Source organism: Mesocricetus auratus, unplaced genomic scaffold (genome assembly GCF_017639785.1).
Source record: "Mesocricetus auratus isolate SY011 unplaced genomic scaffold, BCM_Maur_2.0 Super-Scaffold_100018, whole genome shotgun sequence".
Taxonomy (NCBI): domain Eukaryota; kingdom Metazoa; phylum Chordata; class Mammalia; order Rodentia; family Cricetidae; genus Mesocricetus; species Mesocricetus auratus.
In genome coordinates this window covers 42,145,215-42,172,412 of record NW_024429199.1, presented here as the reverse complement: position 1 = coordinate 42,172,412, position 27,198 = coordinate 42,145,215, and the positions used below count along the sequence as shown (strand labels likewise).

General features: G+C 44.7%; 1 protein-coding gene across 1 annotated transcript in view; it reads right to left on the bottom strand.

Moving 5' to 3' along the window:
• The window catches only part of Arid1b (AT-rich interaction domain 1B), a 283,138-nt gene that overhangs the window by 141,812 nt on the left and 114,128 nt on the right, over positions 1-27,198 (bottom strand). The window contains 1 exon segment of the mRNA XM_040728432.1: positions 20,046-20,156. Within this exon segment, the coding sequence (XP_040584366.1) occupies positions 20,046-20,156 (111 nt within the window).

The following is a 27,198-nucleotide window of genomic DNA, read 5'->3' as shown; positions in this document are numbered from 1 at the left end:
GGGAGCGGGGCTGTCTCTGGCTCTTTTGCTCGCGGGACTCCTGAGAGTGGGAGCGGGGCTGTCTCTGGCTCTCTTGCTCGCGGGACTCCTGAGAGTGGGAGCGGGGCTGTCTCTGGCTCTTTTGCTCGCGGGACTCCTGAGAGTGGGAGCGGGGCTGTCTCTGGCTCTCTTGCTTGCTCTTGGGCCCCCTTTCCTCCTCCTGGGTCTCTCAGTCCAGTCCCTGATATGAGGGTTGGTGCCTTGTCTTACTGTTCCTTGTTATGGTGTATTCAGTTGATATCCCTGGGAGGCCTGGGTTTTTGGGGGGGTGGTGGAAGGGGGGCGACTGGGAGGAGTGGAGGGAAGAGAAACTATTGTCAAGATATAACATGTAAGAGAAGGATAAATAGAGAGGAAAAAAAAAACTTAAAATACAAACAAAATCTATTTTTAAAAATTTGTCATCCACTCTCATGCTCAAACACACGATTACTTGGGACCCATGTAGGAAAAGGGCTCTCTGTCCTTTATCCATATCCAGATGCTAGCATACTTAGTGAAAGGCATTATTTTTAAACATTCTCTCTCTGTCTCTCTCTGTCTCTCTCTGTCTCTCTCTGTCTCTGTCTCTCTCTCTCTCTCTCTCTCACACACACACACACACACACACACACACACACACACACACACACACACACACCTTACACTTCTATCCTATCCCCACTCAGTAGCTATGCTACTGCCTGACCTGGAGTCTTCCCTGGCTGAACTCAGCCTCCGTGTGTATAAGAGCAGGGGAGGTGGTGAGGACATTCAGGAAGTGCCCACCTCTACAAGAACTATTTCCATTAAACACAGACAACTGAAAAATGAGAGAAATGAGCAAGCAGAAAGACACTGAACACAGAAGCTTGCTAGAGTAGCAAAAGTATTCAAGCCCCAGCTCCCGGGAACACACAGTCATCATTCTTACTACTGAAGTACTGGTGTTCACCCCACATGCCAAAAACCTGCAATAGATACAACCTTCTACATCTAAACTTCTGTCTCCTTTATTCTTGTATAGTTACCTGCTCGCTCAGAATGCTTTTCAAGTTAGTAGTTTACACACCAAGACCATGAGAGTCTTGATGTAAGCAATACTCTTATTCTGACAAAAAAAAATCCACTTTGTACAAAGATCTTGAGAAGAAAGCATCTATACTCTAGAGCTGTGCCATCTAGTATCACATCCAACAGTTTGAAATTTGGCAGTTCAGGCACTTAGGAGCACCATACAGCAAGTAGCTCATATATGGTAAAGCACATCCCACAAATATGGACTACTCTCTACCACCACCCAAACACTTTCTGGACAGTTCTGATCTAGAATATCAGCACTGGAGAGGCGCCTACGAGCCCTCATGCAGTCAGACTTCAGCATCTATAAACGCAACCACAGATCAAAACATTAGGGGAAAACTGGGTCAGCACTGGACATTATGGGCTTTGTGCCCTCGGCATCATCCCTAAATAGCATAGTGTAACAACTGTCCACATAGCACTTACGCTGCAGTTGGTGCTGTGAGTAATCTAGAGGTATTTTGAAGCATATGGGAGATGTGCACAGATTATATTTCTCTAAGGAAGTCAAGCATGGATGGATTCTGTCACTTGTGGGGATCCTGGAATCGCCTTCCGTAAACTCCCTGTCTTTGTGCTACAAATCCACAGCTGAGCTATTAATAGTCAGCGGTAAACTGCACTTTTTCTCCCTCTGGAGGAAGGAAGCAAATATATGTATGGGAAAGACAGTTAAATCTCGGTGGAGAAAGAGCCCTGTTGTCTCTCACCCCAGTGGACTGAGAGCTGTGGTTCACAGAGAGGCTTCAGGGGCAGCAGTGGCCACCACAGAGGGTCACTGCTAGACAGCCCGTTCAGAGGGCTACTTCCCAGTTGCCACCAAACACTGTCCCCCATCTACAAAAGTGACTGAAGACCTTTAAGTGGTACAGATTTCCAGAACTTACTCCTTCCTTGTCTCTGAGGAGTGAGACAGAGAGGGAGAGGCAGTGCATTGCAAGGCTAAGCAGAAACCAAGCGCCTTCCCTCCAAGAACACATGAAAGGATCCAGGCCACAATAAACAGACATAAAAGGGGAAGAAAGTCTTCCTGAGTGGGCCACTCCACTCACCCTCCTGAAGCCACAATCAGGCAGGAGGCAGCCATTTGTCCTGGGGCTGCCGCATGCGCACGTCTCCCAGGGTCCAGACCTCCAGTATCTAGGCCCTGGCCATACCTGGGGAGGTACCATGCAGCTGGCAGAGTGTCCAGTCCCAGGGCCTCCGTGACTGCCCTAATGGGAGGGGTCACGAGCCTCGGTGGCTGTGCTGGGTAGTTTTAGGTCAGCCTCACACCAGCTGGGGTGACTATGGAAGAGGCAGCTCAGTTGAGAAAAAGTCCCTCTGTGGTCAGGCCTGTGGTACATCTCCTTGACTAATGATCGATGTGAGAGGGCCCAGCTCAGCGTGGATAGAGCACCCCTGAGCAGGTGGCCCTGGGTTCTATAAACAGGCAGGCTGAAGAAGTCATGAGGAGCAAGACAGTGAGCAGCACCCTCCATGGCCTCTGCATCTGCTCCTGACTCCAGGGCCCTGCCCTGTGTGAGTTCCTGACATATTTTCTTCCATGACAGACTGTGCTGGAGAACTGTAAGTTGAAATAAATCCTTTTCTACCCAAGTTGCCCTTGGTCGTGGTCTTTACCACAGCAACAGAAACTCTAAGATAATGACCAGCATGGTCTTTACCACAGCAACAGAAACTCTAAGATAGTGACCAGCAGCTCTCTTCCATGTGGTGATTTTGTCTGTGTTCTAACAAAGAAAGCTTGCCAAAAGATCAGAGGGTGGAGCTAGCCACTAGTTATCCACGGCGGTCAGGCAATGGTGGCCCGCACCTTTAATCCCAGTAGTCAGGATCTCATGCCTTTAGTTCTAGCACCAGGGAGGTGGAGACAGGAATATAAGGAGGGTGGAGACAGGATCTTGGCCCCCTGTGGTAGAGGTAAGAAGTCTCTCTAGTGGCTGGCTCCTTTATTTCTCTGATCTTTCAGAATTTACCCTGATATCTGACTCTAGGTTTTTATTATTAAGACCAATTAGAATTTGCACTATACCTCCTTAAAGCCTGATGCCCCTCAAATGATATTGTTTCATTTCAAAGGTTCCCAAACCAGGGACAACAGCCTAGACCTTGATTTGCCAACATACAAGCTGTTTCTGGGTCCCAGCTAGCAGAGGACTCAGGTTCTCCTAACTGGTGTCCAGTTTAGCTGGTCCTCTACATGTTGAGTGAGGATAAGGCCTACTTCCCAATGCAGTAATATTGATGGATTGGAAATGATGGGGTTTCTTCTTTCACTGAGAAAACTCAGTTTGGTGAGGGTATGACTATCTCAACCACAAATTACACTTAACTAATTGTTAGTCTTCATACTTGTCTCATTGGAAAAGTCATGTGTATCTAAAATGAAAAACAGCCTACATAACACATACAGATGCCAACTACAACCTGCTTTGTTTAGGATTCTCAGATGATTAAAGTCTTAGGACCATGATAAGCTGATCAGTAATGTATACCAGGAACACACAAACAACTCCAGTGGGTAATGTACATCTGGAACATACAGCCAACTCCAGACTCACTACACCTGAACAACAGCATCAGGACCCGGAGGGAACACACAGCCAACTCCAGACTCACTACACCTGAGCAACAGCATCAGGACCCGGAGGGAAAACACAGCCAACGCCAGACTCACTACACCTGAGCAACAGCATCAGGACCCGGAGGGAAAACACAGCCAACTCCAGACTCACTACACCTGAGCAACAGCATCAGGACCCGGAGGGAAAACACAGCCAACTCCAGACTCACTACACCTGAGCAACAGCATCAGGACCCGGAGGGAAAACACAGCCAACGCCAGACTCACTACACCTGAGCAACAGCATCAGGACCCGGAGGGAAAACACAGCCAACTCCAGACTTACTACACCTGAACAACAGCGTCAGGACCCGGAGTGCTCAGTCCTGTACCTAGCCTAATGTGACTTGCTGTAACACTTACTATGAGATGTGAGTTTACAAATGCCACAAATCTAGGGATCCCACTAAATACAACAGGCCTGTCAGATTCAGGATCTGAAAACTTATTAGCAAGATTTTGAATGATGCTCTGTTCAAACCAGACAGTGTGTCATCGAACATGCTCCAATTCAGTTCAGGGACAGGACAGGTGTACAGCCTAAAAGTAGTTTCTCTCAGAGAGTAGGAGTTGAAATAGGGGCTGAGTTCACCCAATTTCCTAATGTGCACCATAACACACCTCCGGATGGATACTCAGTCTAGTTATGGATGTCAAACTTGGAAGTACATAGACAAGCAGCCGTGAATCGGAGAGTTGAGAGCCCAGTGGAAGGTGTGTGCTGTAGAGGGTAAGTGAATTCCTATTCACAACTGGAATGGGACCGAAGATTGCCTGGACCCCAAAATTCAAGCCCCACCTGGGAAACACAATGAAACCCTTTCTATTTAAGAAGGGGGGTAATAGTGAAGGAGTGGGTTGGAAACCTACAAAGGGGATGACAGTTAAAGGAACTAGTTAACCTTGTGAAAAAGAAAAAAATTCCAATTGCCTGGAACACCCTTGCGTAGAAGAGGGATTCTGATTTTGGTTTTCGTTTTGTGTGGGTGAAAAGGGCATATGTATATAGAACTCAGATTCAAAGAATCATCAAGTTAATATAAAGATGAATGCCCAACTAAGTTAAATTACCTAAGGAGGACATTTCATCAAGTGATAAATTCTGTATCATGAGGCAGAGGTGTCAAAAGCAAGTCATGTATCAAGCAAGCAGAAACTTGGATAGCGTGCTTGAGGTCTGAAGAGTCATCATTCTCCCATTACAAAGGAGCCACAAATCTAAAATCAGGGAGGTGGTGAGGCTGTGTGTGTGTGTGTGCGTGTGCACTCGTGTGTGTGTGTGCGCGTGTGCACGTGTGTGCGTGCGTGCAAGCACACGGTCTATCCTCACTCAGATTTAATAAGTCAAAGATATTACTTCTAAAGTTACATCAACTGAAACCCTTCCAAATGTCCTATTCTCCCCGAGCGATGGGGCGTTCCTCTTCCACTCACTCTCGTGAGAGTACAGGACAGAAGGCATTCAATGAGGTCTTACAACAAGAGCATTTTAAAGCAAATTATTGCTATAATTCACCAGAACAGCTAATCAACCGTTACTGCAATGATTACAGCCTTAAAAAACAAACTTTACTCTTATGATTTTAAAGCTTAGTTCATTGGAACTTTGTTCCCTCAGAAATTGTGAAGGATCAAGCAGATAATGGGTTAATCCAAAAACTAAAGGAGCAACAGAGCAAATCTGACTGCGTGTTTGAAAAAGCCTATAAAATGTTACAAGCAAAACAGGAAAGCCTATGTTAATAATGCATAAACCAAAGGAGAGGAAAAAAGCTACCCATTTAATGGAATAATGCTTTTATCCCTGCAGTTAAAACGAAATAAACCATGACTATTAATCTAGTAAGACCATGTAAAAATGTAATTTTTAAACATTTACTAAAAGGGAAGACTTCAGTAACTGCTCTAAAAAGCAAGGCCTTGTGTACAGCAGCGTTTAAATGCTAAATACCAATCCCCTGTCTGAGGAGGCCATTACCCACCCTGTCACCATAGCAACGCTAACAGTATGCCTGACTTCAAAGACAAAGATGTAATTTCAGACTTCCAGCAGCCAGAGGGAGTGGTAAGAATATTCTACCCAGGCCGTGTCAGCTGATGATGAATTATAAAAATACCCAGGAAGGTTATGAGGCAGACCGTACCACGGTCTCATATTCCTGGGGGAAGACCTGCCTCACTCAAGCACACCGGGGATGATGGGAGTAAGGTCAAAAGTAAAAAGGAGAGAATCTGAATTTCACAGCACAGTCTTCTGCCTTGCTTCTCCCTTGCTCCCAGGAGAAAACACAGATAGTGTGTCCACCACCTTTCTCTCTCTCAAATTAGTAGTGACGGGGGATCTGCTCATGGTCCAGGACTTGACGTCACGGCCACGACCACCACACCGCATGCCTGAGACTGCTTCAGGCAGGCACCCATCTCGCTGGGCTTGGGGGTGCACCTGTGCTGCCTGCCCCAGATGCTTTTCTTTCCAACCACCCAACCACAGCACAGTCCAAGGGAGGGGCAGGACCAGTGAGCTGCCAGTGTGGGAGTTGAGCGCTTTTTAAAAACACTGCAGTTGAGTAAGGCTGGCCCGCAGTGATCCAGCTGAGCCGTAACTAAATGGAAGAGTCCCAGAACTGAAAGAACAAAACAAAACAAAACAAAACAAAACAAAAAACCACCAAGGTCTGGACAAGTGTGGTCACGGAGATCCAGGAGAGTTATGCCCATCTAAAGTCTTTCCGCAAAGTCTTCATAAAGAAATGTTAGTAACAAATAATGAAGATGGGCCAATAAACAGACACATTCATTATAATGCTACTGCTGATAAGAACAAATACAATTGTGATAAATTCACTTTGTGGTGGGTCACTGGCAGGAGCCCAAACTCTGTCCTCTAAAGGGGCAGGAGGAGTGACATAGGAGACCAGGAGACTGAATGGCTTCCCAGGACTTCTCCTAGAGTAGCAACAGGGGAGTCGGGCCAGCTAAGTCTGCCCTGAGGAAGAGCTGGATGGTCTTCAGTTCTCCCCAGAAGGAGTTCCGACTTTATGACAGAGCCGAGTCTGGAGGTGCATGAACAGAGTACAGACCTTGTCACAGATGCACCGGATGACAGCATCGAGTCACCGTGCGGTGCTAGCAGTCTAAGGTCCTAGCTGCTACTGCTCCACCAGTTGTCTAACCAAGGACTAAGCCAACTTCTCCCACAGAAACACAACAGAAAATGCCAGACTACAAAAGAGTGCACACTTCACACCTATCTCAAAAGAAAAGTTAGACACTTGCAATTCAGCTACTTCTTTCTTAAGTGCGTTTTCATTCTGCTACATGTTCATGATCAAGAGAACTAGTTTAAAAGTCACATGAATTCTAAGAAGGGGCTCCAAGGGAGCTGGAGAGGTGGCTCAGAGGTTAAGAGCGCTGGCTACTCTTCCAGAGGTCCTGAGTTCAATTCCCAGCAACCACATGGTGGCTCACAACCATCCATAATGAGATCTGGTGCCCTCTTCTGATGTGCAGGCATACATGGAGGCAGGATGTTATACTCATAATAAATAAATCTTAAAAAATAAAAATAAAAAAGAATGTGCTCCATAAACCACTCCTTTGGACATAATTGCTAGATATATGATTTTGACAGTTAAAAGGGCCAAAGAAATACTAGAAAAAATAGTCAGCTGTTCATCATGTAGGTGACAAGGTCTAATATAGGCCCCACATTCTCTTCCCAAACACCATGGAATCACCTGTTTAACAGTGATTAACAAGACTCCATTCTGGCATTGTTTTCATTATTTTCTCAGGAGTATTTTATGTTTCTTTACAGAACATTTTCTTCTACAAAAATTATATAAGGTTAAGTTCACTAAGAAATAACATGTTTTGCTTTTTTAGTGAAAACTATCCAACTTTAAATTTCCCTCCTTGCCATGGTAGCTGGGAATACAGTCTTAAATTTGATAGCCATTCATGGGGACTACATTATCCTGGCTGATTTGCTTTCCCCATTGCCCCCTGGACAAACTGTAATTACTTAGAACAGTCTTTGTTAATATGAATGTGTGACTTTAGGTCAGCACAAGCCATTCCAGACGCACAAAGTTACCCATCCCAAACTCAAATGCCCCAGGAGATGAGCTATCCCCCACATCAGGGTCTCTCCACTAAAAGTAGCCACTGGTGCACACAAAAATAAACAGACTTCTCTCTAATTCTCAGGGAAAAGCAACACCTGACAGTTGCAAGAAAAGTTTTCCACCTAGTACATTTTTATACACTTTCCTTAAGGAAAATGATTCCAAATCTCTGATTATTAAGTTGGAGCTCCTGGATGGCTCTTTGTATTAGAATGGCATCATTTGGAAGGCGATGTATTCGCTGTACTTTACACATCCTATTGTTACAAGGAATGCTGGATAAAGTGAAAGTAGAAATGAGCTGCCCATGACACCAAGGACACCACGGGTGGCCACTTAAAAAAAGACGACATGAGATGTATTTGTCTTGGGTTAACAACAATAACTAAAACTGATGGAGCAACAGGGAGAACCAGGAGGAGAAATTCCAAGGTGTCAGTCCCATGAACATCCCGAAGCAATGTCTTTATTTAATGTCACCTGACTAAATAAGTGTGGTTACTATTTAATAAATTATTAATAGACCTTCTCCTCACTCACACATACTGGGAATGCAGTGAGGGTGAGTTATTGCCACGTATTCAGCCAAGGTTTGTATGTGCTGTGTTGTGCAACATACAAAGGATTAAGATTAAGTTTCTAGGCCATAAACCTAACTGACAGGACTTGTACATACATTCTGTCAACCATAACTATGTTTTGGTCAAGTTGGTTTTGAACTCCTGTGCTTATTAAACAATTCTTCCACTGTAGAATTCACAGTAGCAGGAACTACAGAAGGCATCTAAGACCAGCTTGGACACACATTTAAAAATTGACTAGAATATATCAAAGTTGCATAGGAATTTAATAGCTTGTCTTTATCCTGAAAAAGTCAACCGAATAATACAAATAAGAAAATCTGCAGGACGCCAGTCAAGAAAGCTGCACAGGTGCTACTACACCACCCAGGCCAGGGTCAGGATGTGTGTGGAGCTACTCCACCATCGACCAGCAGGCACATGTGGTGCTCTCCCCCCACAAAGCAGAACACTGACCCGGCACTGCTGTTGGACTGAAAGGCTACAGACATATGCTAGTACAGCCCTGCTCTCCTCCTGCCAAGACTTCGAGAAAACAGTAAACACTTCTGTAGAGAGAAAAGGAGATGAGGAAACACTTTAGAGACTGTTAAATAACAGGAGTTCTCAGAGGATGCATCCCTGCTGAACTCTCACAGTGGAAGGTGCTACAATACACAAATATTAAACAGGGCATGTGGCATGTGCCTGCACGCTCAACAGTGGAGAGGTTGAGGCAGGAGATTGCAGTGAGCTTCAAGAGAGCCTGGACTACAAAGTGCAACACTGTCTCAAAATAAATTACTAATAGTACTCATCAAAACTAATGAAATAATTAAATCTCTCATTTATTTATTTTATTATTCTTACATCTAACACACCCATTTAGGCATAAGAGGCAATCAGTAACTGATTGTTAAATGTAATTTAATTTTTCAGAGAGAGCCTGTGCCCTAATTGAAGATGTCAACATTTAGGGATGCTAAGAAAAGCATGAGCGCAGTAACTAAGAAAATATTTGGGCAAAATAGCTGTACTCCAAAGGAGGTGGCCCCATTTTGAGTGTGACAGCTGGCAGGACACCAGACGGCGATGGGTGTCGCATGGGCGCTTGGAGGAGCTGCCAGGCAGAGAGAACAGGCCATTGGCTAGAAGTGGCTCTGCTGCCCAAGGTTCCAACCACCGGCAACTTTCGATTTCCACATCTGGGAATCTGAGCTCAAAACAGACAAAATCTGAATCAAATTAAAAACATTAAATGCACACATGTAAACTGGTTAATATTAATCCTCTCTTGCTTAATTGTCTTTGGAGACTATAATATGTTCAAGCTTTAGCTCATAAAACAGCATTTAAATAAGTACCACTAAAACCCAAACTCTGTATCTCTAAAGAGCACCCTCTTTACACAGGGAGAGAACGGTGTAATGCAGAAGGAAGAGACCAGGGGCGGGAGGGCTGGAGAGCTGACGTAGGACCTTGCACACTTCAGGTGATGAAATGCTCGCCACGGAGCTGGTGCAAGACATCCTGAGTTGAGGAGAATCTCTCCAGGCACCATGTCCTTCACAGGAATTGGTCAGGGAAGGGGAAACTGAAGCAAATTAAACTAAGAAATACTCCTCCAAAATAGGCAAAAATCAATCAAAAGTACAAAAGAATCTATGTCTGCTCAAGAAAGAAATTTGTGAACACATTTCTTAGTGATACTACACTGCATGGTCCTAAAAGCAAAGTCAATGAGACAATCCAGGAAGCCAAAATGAACGGCTGACAGATTCGCTTATTTCTTCTGTGTGCATGCATGCGTGAATGTGTATGTGTGTCTGTCTGTCTGTGTACATATATGTGCATGAATTAGTGTCTATCTGCACATATGTATGAAGGTGTACACGCATGTAGAAGTCAGAGGTTGGTGTCAGGTGTCCTCAATCATGTTCTATTTCCTGCCTCAATTTATCTGATTCAGTTCAGCTAGACTGGCTGGTCAACAAGCCACAGGGATGCTCTGAGCCACAGGGATGTTCCTCTCTCTGCCTTCCTGGCACTAGGGTTACAGGGATGCACCTAGCTTTTTTACTCAGATGCTAGGGATCAAACTTTGGTTGTCATGCCTGTATAGCAAGTCCTTCGTCAATGACCATCTGCCCAGTCCTTGGCTTCACTTATTTCTTGAGGCTGAGCTGCTGCCTTTGGCCAAAGTAATGTGAAGAATATTCCATTATGGTCTACTGAGTTGCTTACACAAAATCTATTCCAATATTCTCTACATCACCTCCATGAACTCATTAAATTCACCTGACAATTAATGCTGTCATCCTTTCAGTATCAATTCCTATCTGTAAGACCTTGCTCCCCCCCAAAAAACCAAATACCACCACCCCAAAAAAAGAAAATGAAGGTCTTGCAAAGCAGAAGGCACCTTACAACTTACTTACCTAGGTATGTGGAAAGTGCCACATTTTCCAACCACAGAAAAATGGGATGGCTGTTGGGAGTGCCTTTATAGCTCGTGTCCCTACACTCCAGCACTCTGTCAAAGGCTACCCAGGGCACTGAGCCTTCTTTTCCTGGCAGTTTCCCTATTCGTTGACTGAAACTTGCAAGACTTTTGAAAGCAGGAGTCAATAAGTGTTAAATAAAGCGTACAACAAACCTGGCAACCTTAGAAACCCAAGGAGAGTCCTGGGGGGAAGTTGCGGCCAACTGCAGCATCACTGTCTTGGTCACAAAGCTCTCTGCTAGCTCCCCTTTGGCCCGTGTGGGGCAGCACTGGCGGCCTTCACAGCGCCCGTGCTGGGGTGCTGGGGTGAGCCCTGCAGCCTGCTCTTGTCTACCTTCCCCTTTGGCAGGCAGCAGGGAAGATGGCTGCAGGCATATGCACGCTCCGACAAGCTCGGCTCCTTTTACCCAGACTTCCCTGTTGGAAAGCACAAGTCTCCCACACTGATGACACGGGGGGGGGGAGGTATCTAGAATTGGTAGATGCCTGTTGTAGTAAGAGACCAAAACTAAGGTCTCTAGCTCTCTGGTGGTCCAAATTCCTAAATAAATCCTATTTCCCTTCCTAAAAGTTGCACCAAGATGGCAAGCTAGCCATCAGGATCCACAGCAGGGGCATGCCCGGAAGGAGAGGTGAGGGCTCATTTTTACCTCTTTTCCTTAAATACTAAGAGAAAAGGCCTGTAACAGACAACAAAGGAGCCACAGGATGCCCTGTGGTAACCCAGTCTACTGCACTCAGTTTTCAGAGAGGGAAACGGTGATCCTGCTGGGATGACAGGCTTTCCTCAAGACCAGAGCTGAGCCAGGTCACTGGGCTGAGCTGAGCTGCCATTCAACACTGGCACAAGCAGGCCCCCCGGTCAGAGCACGTGCCTTCCATACAAGTCATAATCAGCTGGTCATCAATGTAAAGAGGAGAGGGTGAATGATACACAGCTACTTCCAAATACACAATCACTTGGCAAACCTCAGAGACTGAACAGTACTAATATTTGTATCTTTCCATTTTAAAACCATTCTTATATAATATCAACACAATATTAGCTATCTTGTAATAAATGAATGGCAAACTATAAAATCAGAAATAATATTCACACATGCACTGAACATGTACAGTATGTGCAAACACAAACACACCAACTAGTGCCAATGGACACTCTTGAGCACTTTAGGAGGATTCACAGGATAGGCTAATGATGAAACAAAAGATGTACACACCACAACCTAAAATTGGGTAAAAGCCAGGACCATGGTATGCCTGACGCCAGTACCTGCAAGCTTTGCTTTTTAACAGAGTTGCTGCATTATGAAGAAAAGCAGTTGAAAAAGCATAGCCACTTTTTTTTTTTGTGGCTTAAAGCTTTTCTCTCTCTTTTATTCCAGGCTTAAACAAAGTTCAGTGGGGCATCCAACTGCCTGTTTTAAATTACAGTCTGTATTTTAAAATAGAATGCATGCGCGGCGTGTTCCCGAAGCTAGGGGTGGGAGTGTTATTCATGGAAAATTGAAGGCTTGTTGAGTCAATAATCTTCTTTCACACAGTAACAATTTTCAGCTAAAATTTCTTGACCCAAACAAAGGAAAACAAGACCATTCACTTATTTTACAACAATTTGGAGAAGGCAAAAGAAAAAGATGAGAGAGAGAGAGAGAGAGAGAGAGAGAGAGAGAGAGAGAGAGAGAGAGAGAGAGAGAGAGAGAGAGAGAGAGAGAGAGAATACCTCTAAAGTCCTCCATTGTGGCAGAAGAATAGAAAAATTTTTTGGTTCATGGGAACTTTCTATACATGTATTTATTCAAACTCTTAAACTGACAGTTAATTTAAAAATAGTTACTTCTAGGCCCAAAGAAACATAAAAGCAAGTAACCAGTTCACAAATGCTACTGTGAGTGCCTGCTGGTCACATAGCCCTTTTTACAAGAAACAGACGTGAGCCTTCCCTTCACCTGCAAAATGAACATCTATCAATTAAAAGCTGTTTCTGAGTAAAGTAGGATGATATGCAGCAAAGCACTCTTGCTGCCTCCCGGTGGCCAAGGCCTACTTGACCTGGAGGCAGTGCTGAAGGAGAGATCACATGAAGAGAGAGGCAGTGCTCACCCTGTGGGTGCTGTGGCCAAAACCCCAATAGCAGGAGACAGCAGGAAAGGCTTGCTGATTGATGTTCAAAGTCCCTGGTCCCCAGTTCCCACAACTGGCATGCTGGCTTGGGGATGTCTGGGGCGAACCTGGAACATGCCTACATCCTGGACATCCAGGCCATGCCACAGAGACAGGCTCCATGGCCCCACCCAGGTCATCTGAGAGTTATATGCAGGGTCTTAGCCAGGAGTGTGTGCATTTATCATCCCTTACTTAATGAGCCTCATTTATCAACTACGGATCATCATTATCCTTCTATTATCAAAACCAATATCCTGCAAATCAGTTACTTTCCGGCCCTTCTTAAGCTCTGATTTCGCCACTGTCTATTTTTGCAGATCTTCTTAACAGTCCTCTATTAACTTTTTAAGAACTAATTGACAGCCCTACAAAATGGGCTGAAATTCATCTCCCCCATGTGTTAAAAGGATGTGAGATGAGAAAGTCCACAGATGACAAACTTAGTTAGAACCTGTTTTTAAAACTGAAACAAACTTTTGAACATTAATGCACTGTCCCTAAGCAAATGTCTTGGCTACCCTGTGTTTAAAATTCACCACTTTAGGAGATGAGTACAGTTTGGTAACAGAGAGCCAGCCTGGCAGGCACAAGGCTCTGAGTTCAATCCCAAACTAACTAAGTAAAGAAAATTAAAGTTAAAGAAATAACCATTTGTTTTACCAGGACTGAAGATGTCAATTAGGAAACACTGTGCACAAACACTGAGTGCTTTAAAAGCAGGCTACAGCTCTTCTAAAATATTCATTTATTCAAGCTTTCCATTATATTTAGGCTTTTCTCTCCCTGGAAGAAGTCCAAACTGTTAAAGTTTTATTGAATTTTCATTTACAGAATAAATATTTAAATGGAATACTGTTTTGGAAGAAAGAAGCCGAGCACGGCCCTTCCCACCTTGCTCTACTCTGTCTTCTCTTTCTGAAATGATTGCCAATGCCATGGAAACCCCCAGAAATACGGTTACAGGGCATCTCTTCCTGCTTCCTTACTCTTCTGGGGAAAGATCGTGCTCTGGGTGGTACACACTCAGCCTCTCAGGGAAAAACATTACATCATAAAAAATCCATTTCAGAATGAAACATTTGCCAGTCTTTTTCTAAGTAGGACCCTCACGTGCTCTTCTCATCCAAAAACAAATGATATCTCCTGGTTTAAAATTAAGTTCTAGACCAACATAAATAGTATGAAAGACATTTAAGTATCGTGTGTTCCTTTTTACAATTTCCTGAGACATCAAAACTATGTTCGTACCTTCAGTTTGACATTGGGCAGGTGATGCCAAATTTCTGCAAAACCTGTAATGGCAGGGAACCATCCTGCAGAGAAGGCTGCCAAGGAGACCTCTATCCCTGCCTACACAAAGGCCTCCCCTCCCATCTGCCTCAGGGAGACCCTACCTTTTCAGGAGGCCTCCACATGCCCCAAGAGGCCCCCCACCTGCCCAGGGCATGTGCCTTGTAAGGCCCCTCCTCCAAAATACTGCAACCCCAAAGGCTGCTGACACTCAGGAATACTAAACGAGCAGCAATGCTGTACCAAGGCAGTATCCATAGCTGAACTCTCAGAGCTGTATGAAGGCAAGAGAGATCTCTTTCATTAACTTGTAATTTTTTAAGCATTTAGAATGACTTGAGAAGGATCAATCAATAGAAGACAGCTACACTCTTAACCTTTTCATGACAACCATTTAAATCAAGTTCAAGCTGCAAACACAAAACTTTGCAAAGAGTTCATCCGACAGCCATTCGTCTGGCAGATTTAAGTTTTGCAGACACCTGCCGACAGGTTGAGACGGTCTGAGGGCTGGATTGAGAACGGGAAGTCAGAACCCAGCTATGAGACTGCTTCTCCTGCTTCCTCCACTTTTCCAACCATTCAAAGGAACTACATTACCAAATCCACAGATCTTAAATGCACCATTAGTATGACATCAATGACAATGTTTTCAAAATGTGCAACCCTTTACCCGTAACTAACGTTATTAATGACGAAGCCAAAGACTCTTTCCTTAAAAACAAAACATTTGTGCGGATACGTGATCCCCAAATTTTTATACCTTTTTAATATCTTATTAAAATTGTATTTTTATAATAACAGGTTGCCAACATTCTCTTCAAGGCATCTAATATGCTGTTTAACACCCTCCACTTCTAAGAGCCACCAGCACTGAGTACCCCCTTCCTTTCAAAAGCGACAATTCCACCAGAGGGACATAAGCACTATTTAGATGACTCCAAAAACTAAAACCCTTTGCATGTCAGTCTCTCCAGCTTTTTCTGCTTGAGGAGAAGGGAGCCAGAAACTTGAACCTTCCCTTCCAATGCAGTCCTTCCCCTGCACTATCAGAACAGGACAGTCACGCTGACCTTGGGTAAACAGACTCAGGACCCCCAACTACAGGGCCAACTGTGGGCTTCCTGGACAAGCACAACAAAGTGGTTCTTTCCAAACAAAAAACTGTGAGCTGGGCGGTGGTGGCGCATGCCTTTAATCCCAGCACTGAGGAGGCAGAAGCAGGCAGATCTCTGTGAGTTCGAGACCAGCCTCGTCTACAAGAGCTAGTTCAGGACAGCCTCCAAAGCCACAGAGAAACCCTGATTGGAGGGGGAAAAAAAAAGATAGGAAGGAAGGAAGGAAGGAAGGAAGGAAGGAAGGAAGGAAGGAAGGAAGGAAGGAAGGAAGGAAGGAAGGAAGGAAGGAAGGAAGGAATGGCTCTTTGCAATCCCAGGAAGAAACACGTCGGTTTGTTGAAGGGGAAAGAAAGCCTCCATCTTTTCATTACCCCTTTTTATATATTCATTACTACTTTACTAAGAACATATGTACCATACTGTACTGACTAAAATTACAATGATTAGTGTTTCTGACAGTACTTTTTACAATCAAAAAATATGTATCACTAGTAAAAGAATGATGTTGTGCTATCATTTGTTTAACTATCTAAATTGTCCACTTCTTCCCTTGAAACTCAAGATAACCAAGGTAAAAGTGAACAGTCATTTGAAAAAAGCAAAATTGTTTTAAGACTGACAAGGGTTTTGCCAACGGAGTTATCACACCTATGCCATCATGTGTGTCATTAGCCTAGAGAGGACACAGGCTTTCCTGAGGCTGAGTCAATACCATAAGAAAGACCCCCAAGTGATTAAATAAACAGTTTGAAACCAGGGTTAGATTTTAAAACACATACTATTTAGCAAAATAGTTGCTAAATAAAACAGTAAATACCATGAAAGAATCCCAGCCTAAACCAAGACAATTATAAAAACAGCTGTCATAGAGGCACCAGCAAATGTCACAAGAGACATCACCAGATAAAACACCCAGTGGCTAGTGTACTCAACCACACCTTGAGAGTCACATGAGACTACAAATTGAGATATACCCGAGGTTTGCAAAATGAAGGGTTTGTATATAAGCTACAGGGTTTGTCATAGCTGACCTTCCCCTGTGTCCTTCCTTGTATGCTTGCTTCATTTACTGCCAATATCAGAAGCAAAGAAAACTACAAAATATATTCAAATGAAAGTGGTGTGGTTCTAATGGGAGGGAGTCTCAGGTTAATTTTTATATTACATGCCATATGGCAAGCTCTATCAATAATGGAAATGCCAAGATACATAAACTCAGTGTGTCAGCAAGGAGGAACCTGGATGATTAAGAGCTACAGAAATAAGTGGACACTGCAGAGGGAGATTTGTTCTGAGCTTAGTGTTAGCCCATTAAGTAAAAAGTAAATATTACCAGTCACGGCCCAAGACAAGAGAACAAGTATGAATTTATCAGCCCTTTCCGATCTGCGGTAACGTGAGACTCTGGCTAAGCCAGCTGGAAAACCTAAGTGTATCTGTAACTAACAAGGATAGGGAACCATAAGACCCACACAAGCAGGCAGGCAGGCAGGCAGGCAGGCAGGCAGGCAAGCCTAGAGAGAAGGCAGCCTCAGGATTTGATTACAGATGCAACTGAAGAACAGTGGAGCTGTCTAACAAACATGACAAGGAAAATTCGGTCACAGAAAAATATGGCCTCTATCTCATTGTGTGCAAACAAAACTAAGAACTACCACACCTTTAATCCCGGCACTCGGGAGGCAAAAGCAAATGGATCTGATCTCTGAGTTCAAGGCCAGCCTGGTCTACAGAATGAGTTCCAAGATAGCCAGTGCTACAGAGAGAAACCATGTCTTGGAAAAGCAAAACAAACAAAAAGAAATAACTATCTCTGCTAAGCATGGTCTCTGTGGGTTCAAGGCTTGCCTGTTCTACATAGTAAGTTCCTGGCTGGTAAGGGTTAAATAGCGAGGCTCAGACTGCTGGCTAAGGCTGGCTGTCAACCAGACTGTATTTGGAATGAACTAAAAATCCAAGCATCTGAGCACACTTGCTACCTTCCAGTGGCAGCCAACACAGAAGACCAGAGGAGAAGGAAACTTTTGCTTTTGCTCGCTTGTTCTCATCTCACTGGCAAGTTCATCCATCCTGTCCCTGAGCCATTCCTTCTCTGGTGTGAGAACATATTTCTTTGGGATTCCAATGTAGACTGAAAACTGGCAGCAATCTAGGATTTCCTGGGACTCCAGCTCCAAGTTGGGATAAAGAAAGAAAGACTCAAAAAGCATTATCTGCTTTTACTATATATAATACATACATACATACACACACATATTTATATCAGGCAGAATTAAAATGCATACATTAGAATCGTTATGCAATACTTTAAAAGCTCAAATAAGACTTATAGAGTCCCCAAACCAGGGACTACCATGCTTTAGGGTGTCTTAAGTCGACGACATTAAAGCAGGAAGGCATAACCTGAGAGCCCACCTACAAGGGGCCCGATAACAAATTCAGGCATAAATAACAGCAGCTTCACAATCCTACAACATCAGCCTTGCCAGGCCAGCAGTTACCAAGTCTCCTAAGTCACACTGCACAAACGCACGCACCAAGTCTGTAACAGCACACCAAGTGTTCCCTGAAGTCATAATTACCTTAATTATGTACAACTTACAAAGCAGTAATATAAACAAAAACATATTTGTAAACTCCACATAGAGATTGCTTATGCATGTGAAGCCCTGCAGAAGAAAAATAGTGCATTACAGTTCACTTAAATAAAGCCAGTTTCTACCCCAACAGATTGGATGGCTTAGGCATAGCAGCCTTGTGCAATTCATATGCATACAGACTTGCCATAAAACCTGGAAGCTCTGTTCTCTTAAAACCAAACGAAAAGGAAAAGATCACAGAAATGTGATTTAAGTACCAGTCTATCAGCCTCTGTGAGTTCCAAAACAAAACAGCAACAAAAACAGAAAGAAAGTGCCAATGCAGACATTTCTTTTTTCTTAATACCTCCATAAAAATGAACTGGATGGGGTGAAACGCTCTCTAAAATACTGAAATAACCTGAAATCCTCTCTCTAAATAGGCAAGATAATCATTAGTGAGTGGTAAGTTATATACTATATGCTTTTTATATCTATATGATAAAGATGCATAGATAGAAGGATTTTGAAAAATCCCCAATTATTCCACTTGAATACGTATCAGAAGTGTGTGTTAATGATGGTCAAGTTTGTAAACAACTATGAAGAAAGCAATGCACACTGTACATTGTTCATCTGGTCATGCAGAAAGCTGGTGTCTGTTCATGGTAAATTCTCCAACCTGCTTCAATGCCTACAAAATCAGCCCAAAACCAACAGTGTGGGATCCACTGGAAACTCTCCTCCTGTGACTCAACTTTAATCCCAAATCCTTGGCCAAAGCTGCATCTGTACAGGTGCATGTCATCCACATTCCACACGCTCACCACACTGTAGCTGCTTCTAGAAGCTTCTAACACAAACATGAACCCACTGCCTTTCTCGTTCCTCAAAACAACAGGGACAAAGCAACACATGGTCCCATGCAGCTCAGCAACAGGGGATTTTTCTACAAGACTCACATCCTCGCCTCATAAATAACGCCTATACAAAGCAGGGTTTCGTAGCCGTGCACAGCAGACTCAAAAGCAGTGAGTGTGTCCTCCAGCCATCCCATGCCTTCTTCTCCAAGGGTACACAGCCATCTTAAGTGGGCGTGACCTGTACACAGCCAGCTTAAGTGGGCGTGGTCTGTACACAGCCATTCATGGTCTACATCCGTTACCAGTGTTACTCCTCCAATATTTATACAGAACATAATGAATTTTATTTAAGCGCAAGCAAGGTTACAGTTCAAGTTAAAATCATGGCTCTCCCAAACTCAGGCTTTAAACAAACTGTAAGAGAAATTTAACAGCAACAATAATGCTTGAGGTCAAAATATGCTAACAGGAAAATAAATGTAAGGAGTGTTTTACAGGTTTATTCTTTTAGTTAATGTAAAAATCCTCATTCAGTTGGGTTCTCTATCCAAGGGTAAATTGAGTCAGATGAACTGTTGCTGGCATCACCATGATGCACCCCTGCTGCTGGCATCATGGACACCCCATCACCACACAAGCTGCTGGTGCAAACACCACACAAACTGCTTTGCCAAATTTCAAATAAAGTACTTTCTTTGGGGAAAACTTCTCTATATAAAGGCCAGGAATGATTCAAATCACTGACATCACTGAACCTTTTGCAAAGTAGGAATGTCCTTACGTTTCAACTCTCTCACTGACAATTTTGCTGTGTATCATTACCCAAAAAAACTAAAAGAAGCTCAGTAATGCAACAGAAATTCCGTTGTGCTCACATAGCAAGCCAGCCAGGTGAGACATTCTAACAGTGGGCGTCTGATCTGCCGAGCCACTGCAAACAAAACAGACTTAACCAGAACCACGGGGCTCTCTCAAGAAAGCAGCCCAAAGTTAATAATTCTCAAAGAAATCTGAAACCTAGAATATAATATATTGTAATATAAAAGAGAGCAGACAAACAATCCTTGTTTTCAAACTCATTACGTTTTCCAATCAGCACAGTAATGTCTTACTGGTAAACTCGACGGTCGTTCCTGTTGGATTAAATTCAAGTCTTCATGGTTGGATTTTCCGGGGGCCAGAGGAGGCTGAGATCTCGTTCCATAGCCTTCCTGAGACATGTCCTAAACATATAGTAAACAAAAAGGAAACAAAAGCTAGTTGTGGCTACATTATCAATGATGTTACATTTTAGTCAACATTTAAACATGTGACAGCAGTCATTCAATACTTTATCAAAAGCAAAACCAGCAGTGACTCAATGGCAGAAATGGATATAACTAGCAGACCCACTTAGTAGAGAGCTCTGCGGGATGGGTGAGCTATGCAGACCACACCAAGAGCTCACTGTATTACTTAGTCCTAAAACAATCTATTGTTCAATTACTCCTAGGGTGGGAGGTTGTGGGGAATAGCTCACTCCTAGCCCAGACCGGCCTTGAATTTGTAATGATCTTCCCACCTCAGCCTCCGAATTGCTGGAATTACAGGGATAGGTCGCCACACTTGTATAGTTGAACTATGATTTTGGTCAAATATTATTTCAATTTTTAAAAATAATTAATGAAAATTTTATTAACAACTAAATCTTAAAATGTCCTCCTAAGCACCCACAGAATGGTATGAGTTTCTAGAAAACCAATAAACACCCAAGTACAGACGCCCATAAGCCCATGAGGCATAGTTTTAGAAATTCACACTTAAAAAAACAAAAAACAGTAGAGAACCAAACACACACCAAAATACCTGTCAAGAGCTGAGAAACAGCATTTCCCTGGTCTTTTCCAGAAGGCAGGTTCGGCATTCTGCTGAAATAACAGCAATCCAAACGCTACCCGCCTCACAGGCCCTGCACAGCACACATTGGCTTAGCTTTTCAACATTGCTACCACAGCACCCTTGAGTCTGGTCAGAGGCTAAGGGCCTATTACATGACTTCTCACTTGGCTCTGAAAGTTGAAGAACCAGTTTCTAATGGGAGAGGGAAAAGGAAAAGATTGGAAAATACTACCTTCAAATAAAATTTCCCCCTTTTGACAATTCAAACAGGCATTAAAGAACCATACAGAGATTCTATTTTATTAGATAATACATGAAAAAATAATGTTCTTTACTACAATTCTCTAAAACTTGCCTGCTGGCCCACCCCATGCTCACACAGAATACACGGTAAATTCCTTGGCTTCCTAAGCCAAGAAAGTTGGGTACTGGAAAGTCCGTGAGCCACACAAACTGGATTTCACCAGTCAGCACCAGCCAAGGGTCAGTGTGCGCTGCCTTTAAACTGGCTATAAAGTAAAGGCGCAGGCCTGAGAGCAGCATTCCTGGTCTCTCCTACAGAGTCTCCAGCAAAAACAATAAGCAGCACCAACGCAGGCTGAGCCTCTGAGGTGATGCAAAGGCCCCTCCCTTTGACTTGGGAGCTACATCATGAGGAGGTGGGAGCAGTACCTGCAACCTTGGAGGACACAGCTCTGCAGTCTGGATGCCTGAGGACGGGGCACTTGTAGGGGTGGAACAAGAGTTGGAGGATTATTGCCACCCAACTCCCACCCCCAAACTCAGCTTCCCACAGAGGGAGGTTTCTAGTTGTCACAGAGATGCCCTGCTGGGTACCCCACAGTTCTCTGAGATTAACAGCCAGGGCCTCCCTGGGGGGCCTTCACCCTGCTGTAGAGACAGCTAGGAGGTGTAGGCCTGCTTCTCCACAGCACACACGCAGGGTATCTGGAAACCCACCCTTCTTCAAGCAGCTTTGATGCTGGTAGTTTCTCTCCACAGCAAAACAAACTGCTTCTTAGACGGCTTGAGGAAGAGAACCACAGTGGGCGACATTGAAACTGAGACAGAGCCCCTAAAGCAACCATCAAGAAGAAGGCCACAGCTGAACACAGTCAGAAAATGCTATGGACTTGCAATTTGCTCTTGAGACAGCAAATGTTCAAAATCATTATATTCCACCAAAATTTTAAGTACAATTCCTAACCACAAAAACTTTCAATTATTAAATACAGTTGGAAGTAAAACCAAAACCCAATTTCCTGAGAATAGCTGGAGAGAGCTTGTACTGCCTGGGATTTGAGTGTAAGGACTGAACTATAGGTGCTCAGGGATTGGGTAGGAGTGCTAGCCTGTACCAGCTAGCCCCTAAAGATCGTGTGCAGAGGGACCCCCCTAAAGATCGTGTGCAGAGGGACCTCCCTAAAGATCGTGTGCAGAGGGACCTTACGGTCTATAACAAAGAGAAGAGCTGGGTGTGGAACCCTAATATTCTGGAAGCTGAGGCAGGAAGACTGGGGATTCAAACTCAGACAGGGCTACACAGCAAGGCACCACACATTCCGTAACTCACTGGAACTTCAGAACTGTTACTGCTTTTTAACACACACTTGTTTTAAACTCAAGTAACTAAACATACCTTAACAAGTAACAAACAGATAATGTCAGTATTAGAGAAACACATTTAGCATTATACTTTATATATTTTTAAAGCACAGATTTGTATTTGAAAACATCATTGCTATCTTGGGTTATTTATAAATTTAACCCAGTATACGCATATGAACACTCACTAAATTTATCTGTCAATCATATAAAAAGTCGCTCTTCAAAACAACTCCGTATCATAACAATTCCCCAGTGCACAAGAACCAAGCACTGGAACGTGGTTCTGCGTCTCTGAACACACCCACACCTCACCTACAGGCTCAGCAATGATAGGCGCTGGTCTGAGCCATCTGCATATTATGACTCAAACATGACAGGAGAGTGGCACACGGTGTGAAAAGGGCATCGCAGGACCAGGAGCACAGGCTCAGAAACTCTCTCTGGGGTGTCTGGTAAGCGGACATGCTGACCTGCTGACCGAGAGAGCGCCTGTGGTGGGCCACTGGGGACACTGCCAAACTACAGCGAGATCAGCTGGGACACAGCTGGCTCCACTCACCTCAAGCGGCAATGGGAAGCTACATGAAGGATCTAGGGCGAAGGCCAAGGACACAGGCACTCGTCCTTTAATGCTCGGAGAGGGAAAGAGAGGGCAGGGAGCAGCAGTGACTTCCAAGACAGGAGCCCCACCTTCCACGAAAGGCAGAGAGTGCAGAGGAGGACGGAGGACGGCTCCGCTGAGTCTAAATCATGGTGAACCCTTCCATCAGTCTTCCTTTGACACAGCTGTGCACGCTTTCGGCAGCTGAGCTGGCTTCCGGTCCCTCCACTGCACAGATGTGACTACACAGCAGCGCATTAACTGTAGACACCCTAGTCTAGTCACCCCCCTACTGATGTACACTTATGCTGTTTCCAGTCCTTCTTTACTTCATACAGCACTACATTAAGCAATTTCAAGCACGAATATTTCATATGAAATATACCGCTATCACTGCTCTCTGCCTGCATCATCCTGTGTCACAGGGCTGACATGATGAACATGACAGATACTGGCAGTGCTCTGAACAAAGGAAGAGCCCGTTCACACACAGTCCATCACGATGGAACAGCACAAGCAAGACGTCCCTGCCACCAGCATAGCAACTAACTCAATATAGAGAGTAGCCGAGTCAGAGGGTGTGTTACCCCACCACCCAACAACACCTGGAGAATAAAAATACAGACCATAGACCAAAGGGAATGAGGTGAGCGAGGTGGAGTGAACACATGGCAAACCAATGGCAGCAGAGCTCGACAGGAGATGCATGGGAACACACTCAAGGGGCAGCCAGCCTGCAGGCTTCAGGGTCCAATAGAGAGCCAGGTATAAACACAGGAGGCTGGGGAGATAGCACAGTGGTACAATGCTTGCCTACAATGCACAGGCATGTGTGTTCAATCCTCAGTGAGTGAGCGCACACACACATTTCCCAGAAGGTACACAAGCTAGCACAGTCACACCCTGCCACCTCAGGGAAACCTTACAGGAAATACCAGCAGCGCAAGCTGACGATCCCAAGAAGAGGCTTTGCAATAGCCTCCATCCACAGGACGTCTCCTTTATGTCCTTGCTCCTACCGACCATGAGCACAACTTGCGTGATTTGCTTGTTCGTGTGCAGTCCTATGTTGTGGTCTTGAGTGATGGACACTTGATTTCTACAGCTGTTTGCAGACAACAGGAAGTTTCAAGAACTTTTGCACAGTGAATTATTTAATATAATTTTTACTTTTCAAGTTATAGATTCCTAAATCTGTTTCTTTATAAGCTTCAAGACTATATACTGACTCCAGTATTATGAATAAAAAATTCAAATACAAATTCCTCTTCATAGATTTCAATGCAAGACTGATCTCTCTCTGCCTTGCATTGTCATTGCTTTGTTAAGGGCTGAGAGAAGACAGACATAAGGGGCCCACGTTGGTTCCGCTACATCTTTCCTGCAAAGTCCCCACAATGACCCCACACGTTAACACGGAGATACGTAAGGAAAGCTCACCCTCATGTCCATGTCTGACACAACTGTCCCTTCTATTTCACGTCTCACCTCCCAAGTGGGTCTTAGGACACTCACACATCTATTACTTCCTATGTCCATGCACAGCTGGCGCATCCCCACCCCCGGCCCAAATCTTGTTCATCCTTCCTCCTGCCAGATGGAACCCTGTCTGCTGGGCACCCTACACTCCAGCCTCTTGCCCACTTCGGGGCCTATAGACTCGTGAGCACTCCAGAAACGCTCCCTCCTGCCTATGCAACCAGCATCCGCGTGTGCAGAAAACCTCTTCCTACCCTCAGGTGACTAACAACCCTCAAAGGCTGCACTCAACATCACCCTCCCAAGGCCTGGTCAAGGGTGCTCCTCCCACCTCTGTGACTCAATTCTCCCCATATCCTCCACAGAGTTGTCTGGGCTGTCCACAGAATCCCACTAGAAGGATCTCTAGGACCCTGAAACAATACCCCAGCCAGCTTAGACAGAACTGGCTCTCCCACATTAAGGACTTCTTCAGAAGGCCACTGACTAGCTCGACAGCAGCCAGGTAAGGGGCTGGCATGAGTTCCCAACGCTCACACCCCAACTCCAAAATAAAGATCATGAGGACAAACACAGAGCTGAGCCCTGGCTCGCGTACAGGAATACGCATCATGTTAGCAGCTACACTGTCGGGGAAGAACGTGCTACTAGACACAGTTTGTTGTCTGCTACTGGCAGAACTAAGGCAAAACGATGACTGTGAAAGACTGCACTAAAAATAAATGAGATCAAGGAAGAAACAGCTGGAGACAACACAATGGTGCCACTGCAGGTGGGGTCAGGACGCTAGGAGTCTCCTGGAAAATGGGCCAGCAATCCAATCCTCTGCAAAGAGCCCAGCAACACTACAGCAAACTGCCAATGTTTAAATTTTAACTATTTTTTAAAATGAGCCATCGAGAAGGCTCGGTGGGCTAACGGTGCTTGGGCTCGAGTGTGATGACTTAAGTGGGGTCCCTGAAACCCACGGTGGTAGGAGAGGAAAACTCCACAAAGCTGTCCTCTGGCCTCCACATGTGCCTGCGCCATACTCCAGCCCACATGCTCAAAGATCATAAGCACATCACAGACACACGATAAAGAGCTTTTAAATAGCGAAAGGTCCGAGGAACAGGCAGGGTGGGTCAGTAGAGTATCTCACGCTGCAGGAATCCAAGAACATGACTCAGTTTAAGAAAAAGAAAGAAAAAAAGACAGGAAATGCTAGAAATGCACAAGTCAAAAACTACTAACCAGGGGCTGCAGAGTTGGTTCAGGCTCTGAAAGCACAGGCTGTTTTTACAGATGAACCGGGTTCAGTTCCCAGCACCCACAGGGCAGCTCACAACCGCCTGCAACTCTAGAGTCCGAGCACCTGATGCCCTCTTCAGGACCTGTGGGCAGCAGGCATGCACTGGTGGACATACAGACATGAAGGCAAAACACTCAAAAACACAGATTGAAAATAAAAAATCTTTTAAAAAGGTATTAATCAAAGATTGGATTTAAAGCACACAATGTCTGGATTTTATTTCAAACAGTAAGGCAGGGTAGGGTGTAGTAGTGCTAGCATGAGCCCTGGGTTCAGTTCCAGGGAGGGGAGGAAGAGGGGGGCTCCAGGGAAGAAACAAGGAGGAGGATGTGGGTGACCCGAGTCTACCCAAGTGGGCAAAGCTGGGTGGCTTCATCGCGTCTCCTATTGTCACTGAAATCTCCCACGCATGCTCCTCATGACTGTTCCAAAACTCCTCTATAGCTCGTGGAAAGATCACATGACCAAAGCCCAGATGGGTTTCTCCTGCTACGGACACCAGAGTCCAACTTTTAGCTTCAATCAAAACCATGTTCTCTGCAATGCGCGACACATAAATGCACTGATGCATTTACACGTGCACAGGGGCACATGGGTGCGTGTGCTCACACGTCAGTGAGACAAAGGCCGGATGTGTGCTTCACAAACTACTTAGTTTCTCCTGCTTCAAAGGGCAATTATCCTGCAGGTTTGAAGAGACTCAAGAGAAAAGGTAGGCCTGCAACAGCCTCAGCCTCTTCTGAGCAGGCTCAATAACATCCCCAGCACCGCTCTCACTGCAAACTCCTGTCAGTGGCCAGTGCCACTCCTGCCCTGACTGAGGAGGTGACAGCTGTCCCCTAGACCTGCAGCAAGGGTAAAGCCTGAGGGCGCAGAGCAGACCTGTACCACTGAGGTATCAAGGAGTCCTAGAGGCAGCAGCACCAAGCCTTTGCTTCCCCCTCATTCCGTCCTGAACTAGCAGAGCGCCAGTGAGGAGGAGAAGCTCCCGGGCGCCGAAAACCACATTTCCTAACAAAGACAACTCGAGCTAAGGATTCAAATAATCCACAGTTTAGTAAACAGCCCATTTTTCCAGACTCACAAAGATCAACCAATCAGCTGTAGTCGCTCCTTCTCTGTGTACTCATCCAGGAAAGGCAGGCAGCACATGTTAAAATCTATGGAACACCCAAGAGGGCCTGCTCCACAACTTACTACCAAAATAAGTCCTTTCTTCATCCACAAAGCCTAGCACCCTGCCTGGCACAAGTTAACTGCCCAGTTAACAGCAATTATTCCATTTAATTTAAAAACACATTGGAGAATTAGAATCAAAATGTTAACTCATCTACCAGGACTTTATGTCACAACCATAATGTTGACAGTGGCAAACATCTTAGCAGCTAGCTAATATGCAGTCACCACT